We start from the raw sequence: 8,628 nt of genomic DNA on the forward strand, positions 1-8,628 counted from the left end.
GATTAAGACTTTTATAATATAACCCAAATATCACAAATAAATTAGTAAATAAACTCTTAAAAATTATAATAAACCAGATTAACAAAATTAGACTTTATCGTTCAGGAAAATTAATAATAATAATAATAATAATAATAATAATAATAATAATAATAATAATAATAATAATAATAATAATAGAGTTTATAGTAAAGATAAATACATAACAGAAATAAAATATAAAATTGTAAAAACTAAAATAATTATTGCAACTCGTCCTAAACTGGTTACTATGGTTAGTTTAAAATGAAGTGAAAAAAATATTACGTGGAAGTGTTTCGTGATAGCTGACACTCGCTGACGTTTGCTGACATCAGATGACAGTATCAGTTGACATGCCGCCTCGTCCCTCCCTCACTCCTGCTGACTCTTGCCTGACTGACGTTTGGCTGATTGCATAATTATGGAAGTGTGGGGAAGATGCTGACACTGGAGGAATGCTGACAGTGGGGGGATGCTGTCACTGGGGGAAATGCTGACACTGGGGAATGCTGTCACTGGGGGAATGCTGACACTGGGGGAATGCTGACACTGGGGAATGCTGACACTGGGGGAATTGCTGACACTGGGGGAATGCTGACACTGGTGGAATGCTGACACTGGTGGAATGCTGTCACTGGGGATGCTGACACTGGGGAATGCTGACACTGGGGAATGCTGACACTGGGGAATGCTGACACTGGGGAATGCTGACACTGGGGAATGCTGACACTGGGGAATGCTGACACTGGGGAATGCTGACACTGGGGATGCTGTCACTGGGGAATGCTGACACTGGGGAATGCTGACACTGGGGAATGCTGTCACTGGGGAATGCTGACGGGGGAATGCTGACACTGGGGAATGCTGACACTGGGAATGCTGACACTGGGGAATTGCTGACACTGGGGAATGCTGACACTGGTGGAATGCTGACACTGGTGGAATGCTGTCACTGGGGGATGCTGACACTGGGGAATGCTGACACTGGGGAATGCTGACACTGGGGAATGCTGACACTGGGGAATGCTGACACTGGGGAATGCTGACACTGGTGGAATGCTGACAGTGGAGGAATGCTGTCACTGGGGATGCTGACACTGGGGAATGCTGACACTGGGGAATGCTGACACTGGGGAATGCTGACACTGGGGAATGCTGACACTGGGGAATGCTGACACTGGGGGAATGCTGACACTGGTGGAATGCTGTCACTGGGGGATGCTGACACTGGGGAATGCTGTCACTGGGGAATTGCTGACACTGGGGAATGCTGACACTGGTGAATGCTGTCACTGGGGATGCTGACACTGGGGAATGCTGACACTGGGGAATGCTGACACTGGGGAATGCTGACACTGGGGAATGCTGACACTGGGGAATTGCTGACACTGGGGAATGCTGACACTGGTGGGAATGCTGACAGTGGAGGAATGCTGTCACTGGGGGATGCAGACACTGGGGGAATGCTGACACTGGGGAATGCTGACACTGGGGAATGCTGACACTAGGGAAGCTGACACTGGGGAATGCTGACACTGGTGGAATGCTGACACTGGGGGATGCTGACACTGGGGAATGCTGTCACTGGGGAATTGCTGACACTGGGGAATGCTGACACTGGTGGAATGCTGACACTGGTGGAATGCTGTCACTGGGGATGCTGACACTGGGGGAATGCTGACACTGGGGAATGCTGACACTGGGGAATGCTGTCACTGGGGAATGCTGACACTGGTGGAATGCTGACACTGGGGAATGCTGACACTGGGGAATGCTGACACTGGGGAATGCTGACACTGGGGGAATGCTGACACTGGAGGGATGCTGACACTGGGGAATGCTGACACTGGGGAATGCTGACATTGGGGGAATGCACTGGGGAATGCTGACACTGGGGAATGCTGACACTGGGGAATGCTGACACTGGGGAATGCTGACACTGGAGGAATGCTGACAATTGGGGGAATGCTGACACTGGGGGAATGCTGACACTGGGGAATGCGACACTGGGGAATGCTGACACTGGTGGGAATGCTGACACTGGGGGAATGCTGACACTAGGGTGCTGTCACTGGGGAATGCTGACACTGGGGGAATGCTGTCACTGGGGGAATGCTGACACTGGGGGAATGCTGACACTGGGGAATGCTGACACTGGGGAATGCTGACACTGAGAATGCTGACACTGGGGAATGCTGACACTGGGGAATGCTGACACTGGGGAATGCTGACACTGGGGGAATGTAAGCTGACACTGGGGAATGCTGACACTGGGGAATGCTGACACTGGGGAATGCTGACACTGGGGAATGCTGACACTGGGGAATGCTGACACTGGGGGAATGCGACACTGGGGGAATGCTGACACTGGGGGAATGCTGACACTGGGGGAATGCTGACACTGGGGGAATGCTGACACTGGGGGTGAGGGGTGGTAGAAGGAAACGAGGAAGATAAGAGACGGAAGGAAGCAAAGAAGCTAAGATAATAAAAGGGGGAAGAGAAAACGTGAGAGGATAGAGAAATGAGAGACGGGGGGAGAGACAGACAGACAGACATAAAGAAAGACAGACAAATAAACAGACGCAGAGAAATACAGTCAGATAAGAACACAGACAGACAGACAGACAGACAGACAGTCAGTCAGTACATACACTTACAGTTCACCATCACTATATCACAAGACTGTCGCAATGAGTTTACAGAAGTCTTGGGACCTTGCGATTAGGTTAGGTTAGGTTAGGTTAGGGGTTAGGTCAGGTTAGGTCAGGTTAGGTCAGGTTAGGTTAGGTTAGGTTAGGTCAGGCAGTTAGGGTCAGGTTTGTTAGGCTAGGTTTATAGGTCAGTTTGGTTAGGTCAGGTTAGGTCAGGTTAGGTTAGGTTAGGTTAGGTCAGGTTAGGTTAGGTCAGGTTAGGTTAGGTCAGGTTAGGTTGGGTCAGGTTTGGTTAGGTCAGGTTAGGTGTAGGTTAGGTTAGGTTAGGTCAGGTTAGGTTAGATCAGATGGAATTAGGTTAAGTCGTCGTAAAGGATCACCCTAGGTTACAGCAGCTATTGAGGAGTCAGATCACCTAGAGCCTACACATGCCTTCCCTCTCACTCTCCCTCCTCCCTACCCTCTCTTCCCCACCCCTCGCTCTCCACCTCACCCCTCACCCCCCACCCCCCCACCCCACCCTTCGTCATCAGGGCCACACCCAACACACACAACAGTAAACTCTGGCCACAGTATGATCGGTGACTCCTGCTCGTAGTGGCCAACCCGTCTGTAAGAGCTGTGAGAGGAATACAAATGTTCAACTTTAGGTCATCGGTTATGGCTTGGGTGACCATTGTTGTTCCCATGTTACTTCACGCCCGGGGTGGGTTGGTGGGTGGGTGGGTTGGTTGGTGGGTGGGTTGGTGGGTTGGTGGGTTGGCTGGTTGACTGGTTTATCCCACTGTCACACAACCTGGGATGGGAGAGAGAGAGAGAGAGAGAGAGAGAGAGGGGGGGGGGTAACATCAATAAATGTGTTGTAGAAAGGGGAAGAAATGGATGAGAAAGATAAAACGAAGGAGAGTAAAGGAGAAAATGAGAGTGGATGACTGTGTGGATGAGTGGGTGAGTGGGCTGGTTATTGGATGAGTGAGTGGGTGGGAGGTGGATGAATTGGTGGATGAGTGGGGTGGGTAGATGTTGGATGAGTGGGTGAGTGGGCTGGTTATTGGATGAGTGAGTGGGTGGGAGGTGGATGAATTGGTGGATGAGTGGGTGGTGTGGTGTTGGATGAGTGGGTGGATGAGTGGGTGGGAGGTGGATGAGTGGGTGGTTATTGTGTATTTAATTAACGTGTCTCCAGGGATATATGGTAGTGTACTTGTGTATTTAATCTCTCTCTCCTGCCTCCTGGTCAGGGCATAAGATTTATACTCCGGTATCCCTGAGTTATGGGTCAAGTGATATATTATGTGCTGAGGCGTCAAATGTTTTCGTCCACCAAAATATTTATCACCATTGGCATAAAAAAGACTAAAAATAAATAAAATAAATCTCATATGGAAAAAAATTCTACTTATATATAAATTATACTTTTATTTGAACATCTGTGGTTAATTTACTTGATGGAATGTGATTTTAATTCCCCAAAAAGTAAGAAATGTTTATCAGTTTCGACGGCGGCTAAGGGTGTCTGGCTTTATAGTTGAGTCCCCCACACTTGCTCTCAAGCCTTTACAGAAAATGGGTCAGGCTGTTGTGTTTAGCTGCGTTCAAGCTATTGGTTTTTTCTCGTTTATATGTTTGTTTATTTTCTGATGAGTCTTTGTGTGTGTCTGATAGCCTGTCTCTCTCTCTCTCTCTCTCTCTGGTGAGGTACCGCTTACGTCACACACAAGTAGATTGATATATCACCATGAGTCACCAATGGTTCTCTACCTGAGGGTAATTGTCTACAGGGGGTAGTTTGCTTACAAGTGTCTGAAGTTGTTTTAGAACTCACAGGATTTATTGACAAACTTGACTAATAATGAGAAAAAGGTTCAGGTGTGAGGGTGAAGCAGTGTCCCGCCTCACACTGTACTGATACTGAGTTATTGTTAGTGAGTACTTAACAACAGTGTATAGTGGCCAGGTAGGTGTTGGTGGCCAGGGCCCCAGGAGGTAAGCTGGCCAGGTAGCTGTACTGTAGGTACTGGCCAGGGCCCCAGGAGGTGTTGGTCAGGTAGCTGTACTGTAGGTGTTGGTGGCCAGGGCCTCAGGAGGTGTTGGTGGCCAGGCCCTGGGAGGTGCTGGTGGCCAGGGCCCCAGGAGGTGTTGGTGGCCAGGTAGCTGTACTGTAGGTGTTGGTGGCCAGGCCCCGGGAGGCAGGCCAGGTAGCTGTACTGTAGGTGTTAGCGGCCAGGGCCCCGGGAGGTGTTGGTGCAGGGCCCTGAGGCAGGTTGTGGCCCCCGGAGATGGCCACACCTGGCGGTAAAACTTTCCCAGACTTGTAGCGCCGTGACATCGGTGCTGAGACTCGCTGCCGGGGAGGTTGTTGTGTTGTGCTGTGTTGTGCTGTGCTGTGTTGTGCTGTGCTGTGTTGTGTTTTGTTGTGTTGTGCTGTGTTGTGTTGTGTTGTGCTGTGTTGTGCTGTGTTGTGCTGTGTTTTGTTGTGTTGTGCTGTGTTGTGTTGTGCTGTGTTTGTTGTGTTGTGCTGTGTTGTGCTGTGCTGTGTTGTGCTGTGTTTTGTTGTGTTGTGCTGTGTTGTGTTGTGCTGTGTTTTGTTGTGTTGTGCTGTGTTGTGCTGTGCTGTGTTGTGCTGTGCTGTGTTGTGGTTGTGTTGTGCTGTGTTGTGCTGTGCTGTGCTGTGTTGTGTTGTGCTGTGCTGTGCTGTGTTGTGTTGTGTTGTGTTGTGCCGTGCTGTGCTGTGTTGTGCTGTGTGTTTTGTTGTGGTTGTGCTGTGTTGTGCTGTGTTTTGTTGTGTTGTGCTGTGTTGTGTTGTGTTGTGCTGTGTTGTGCTGTGCTGTGCTGTGTTTTGTTGTGTTGTGCTGTGCTGTGCTGTGTTGTGCTGTGTTTTGTTGTGTTGTGTTGTGCCGTGTTGTGTTGTGCTGTGTTTTTGTTGTGTTGTGTTGTGCTGTGCTGGTGTTGTGTTGTGCTGTGTTGTGTTGTGCTGTGTGTTTTGTTGTGTTGTGCTGTGTTGTGTTGTGTTGTTGTGTTGTGCTGTGTTGTGCTGTGCTGTGCTGTGTTTTGTTGTGTTGTGCTGTGCTGTGCTGTGTTGGTGCTGGTGTTTTGTTGTTGTGTTGTGTTGTGCCGTGTTGTGCTGTGCTGTGTTTTGTTGTGTTGTGTTGTGCTGTGCTGTGTTGTGTTGTGCTGTGTTGTGTTGTGCTGTGTTTGTTGTGTTGTGTTGTGTTGTGTTGTGCTGTGCTGTGTTGTGTTGTGTTGTGTTGTGCCGTGTGCTGTGTTGTGTTGTGTTGTGTTGTGCTGTGGTTGTGCTGTGTTGTGCTGTGCTGTGTTGTGCTGTTGTGTTGTGTTGAGCCGTGCTGTGTTGTGTTGTGCTGTGCTGTGTTGTGCTGTGCTGTGTTGTGTTGTGTTGTGTTGTGTTGTGCTGTGTTGTGTTGTGCTGTGTTTTGTTGTGTTGTGCTGTGTTGTGTTGTGCTGTGCTGGTGCTGTGCTGTGTTGTGTTGTGCTGTGTTGTGCTGTGCTAGTTGTGTTTTTGTTGTGCTGTGCTGTGCTGTAAGTTGTGCTGGTGCTGTGCTGTGGTTAGTTGTGCTGTGCTGTGTTTTGTTGTGTTGTGCCGTGCTGTGCCAGGTTGTGCTGTGCTGTGTTGTGCTGTGGTGGTTGTGCTGTGCCGTGCTGTTGTGCTGTGCTGTGTTGTGTTGTGCTGTGTTGTGTTGGGTATTGTGCTGTGCTGTATTGTGCTGTGTTGTGTTGTGTTGTGTTGTGCTGTGCTGTGCTGTATTGTTGTGCTGTGCCAGGTTGTGCTGTGCTAGTTGTGTTGTGCTGTGTTGTGCTGTGCTGTGTTGTGCTGTGCTGTGTTTGTGCTGTGCTGTATTGTGCTGTGTTGTGTTGTGCTGTGTTGTGCTGTGCCGTGCTGTTGTGCTGTGCTGTGTTGTGTTGTGCTGTGCTGTGCTGTATGTGCTGTGCTGTATTGTGCTGTGTTGTGTTGTGCTGTGTTGTGCTGTGCTGTGCTGTATTGTGCTGTGCTGTGTTGTGTTGTGCTGTGCTGTGTTGTGTTGTGCTGTGTTGTGCTGTGCTGTGTTGTGCTGTGCTGTGCTGTGTTGTGCTGTGCTGTTCATCAGAGACATCACCGTCGAATGTTCAAAATAAATGTAAGATGATAAACGACAATTTATTAATAAGTAAATAAAAATACTAATAGAAAATATTAAACCGCCGCCATATTGGTCAAGCTAAAGCGTCGCTATAAGAGACACCGATACAAGTACTCTAGCTTCTCCCCACACCTGTCTCCCCACACCTGTCTCCCCACACCTGTCTCCCCTCATTCCTCTCTCTCTCCCCTCACCTCTCCCTCTCCTCACCTCTCCCCTCTACTGTTGTCATTTTCATCACCTAATTAAACCTGATGCTGTCTCCCTGAGAGAGAGAGAGAGAGAGAGAGAGAGAGAGAGAGAGAGAGAGAGAGAGAGAGAGAGATACAGGTAAAGAGACATAGACAGACATACAAACAAAGAGACAGAAGGACATTGAAGGAGAAGCAAAGAGAGACTTAGACAACGAGAGAGAGAGACACAGAGAGAGAGAGAGGCGGACACTTAAGAGATAAAGAGGGACATAGAGATAAAGTTAGAGACATAGAGATAAAATATGAGAGACAGGGAGAGAAAATTAAGAGACAGATAAAATTAAAGACAGAGATAACGAAACACAAGAGAAAAAAAACAGAATAAAGGAACAAGAAAGATAAAATTAAATGATAAGGACATAATAAAAGTGAATTGTATTCTCTGGCAACTCCTTAGTCATGACGTAATGAAATTCCTACGTGACGAAGTACGGGAGGGGGAGGGGGAGGGAGGTTGGAGGGGAGAACAAAGTGGAGGGTGTGAGTTGGGGCCCAATATATCTCTGGGGTTTTAATCGTCAGGTGATCAAAAGATTTTAATGTGATGATGGTTAGTTCTGTACAGCCCCCACTTGTACAGCTCCCACTTCGTAGCCCCCACTTGACAGTCCCACCTGCAGCCCTCACTTGCACAACTCTCCTTGTACAGCCCCCACTTGTACAGCCCCACTTGTCAACCTCCTTGTACAGCTCCCACTTGTACAGCCCCACTTGTACAGCCCCCACTTGTGCGCCCCACCTGTACAGCTCCCACCTGTACAGCCCTCACTGCACAACTCTCACTTGTACAGCCCCCACTTTGCCAGCCTCACTCACACAACTCCCACTTGTACAGCTCCCACTTGTACAGCCCCACTGGCCAGCCCCCACTTGCAGCCCCCACCTGTCAGCTCCCACCTGTACAGCCCCCACTTGCACAACCTCACTTTGTACAGCCCCCACTTGTACAGCCCCACATTGTACAACCTCACTTGTACAGCTCCCACTTGTACAGCCCCACTTGTACAGCCCCCACTTGTACAGCCCCACCTGTACAGCTCCCACCTGTACAGCCCCCACTTGCACCCCCACTTGTACAGCCCCACTTGTACAGCCCCACTTGTCAACCTCACTTGTACAGCTCCCACTTGTACAGCCCCCACTTGGCTCCTTGTACAGCTCCCACTTGTACAGCCCCCACTTGGCCAGCCCCACTTGTCAGCCATCACTTGGCCACTCACTTGTACAGCTCCCACTTGTACAGCCCCACTTGTACAGCTCCCACTTGTACAGCCCCACTTGTACAGCCATCACTGGCACAACTCTCACTTGTACAGCTCCCACTTGTAAAGCCCCCACTTGTACAGCCCCACTTGTACAGCCATCACTTGTACAGCCCCACTTGTACAGGTCCCACTTGTACAGCCCACTTGTACAGCTCCCACTTGTACAGCCCCACTTGTACAGCCCCCACTTGTACAGCCATCACTTGTACAGCCATCACTTGTACAGCTCCCACTTGTACAGCCCCCACTTGTACAGCCATCACTTGTACAGCCATCACTTGTACAATCCTCACTTGTA

General features: G+C 49.4%; 1 protein-coding gene across 1 annotated transcript; it reads right to left on the reverse strand.

The window, feature by feature from the left end:
* Nucleotides 1–393: 393 nt before the first annotated feature.
* On the reverse strand, nucleotides 394–8,355 carry LOC121863367 (uncharacterized protein KIAA0754-like). The gene is made up of 2 exons (XM_042361983.1): nucleotides 8,286–8,355; nucleotides 394–1,460 (listed from the first exon to the last, which is right to left on the reverse strand). Exons 1-2 carry the CDS (start codon nucleotides 8,353–8,355, stop codon nucleotides 394–396), a joined length of 1,137 nt encoding a protein of 378 aa, XP_042217917.1.
* Between the last annotated feature and the right edge of the window lie 273 nt (nucleotides 8,356–8,628).

The sequence above is a fragment of the Homarus americanus genome, unplaced genomic scaffold (assembly GCF_018991925.1).
Source record: "Homarus americanus isolate GMGI-L3 unplaced genomic scaffold, GMGI_Hamer_2.0 scaffold16667, whole genome shotgun sequence".
NCBI lineage: Eukaryota > Metazoa > Arthropoda > Malacostraca > Decapoda > Nephropidae > Homarus > Homarus americanus.

Coding starts and splice junctions, on each gene's coding strand:
- LOC121863367 (XM_042361983.1), bottom strand. CDS start 8,355: ATGGCTGTACAAGTGGGGCTGTACAAGTGGGAGCTGTACAAGTGGGGC. Junction 1,461..8,285: donor TACAAGTGGGAGCTGTACAA/GTGAGTGGCCAA, acceptor TGCATCCCCCAG/TGACAGCATTCCTCCACTGT.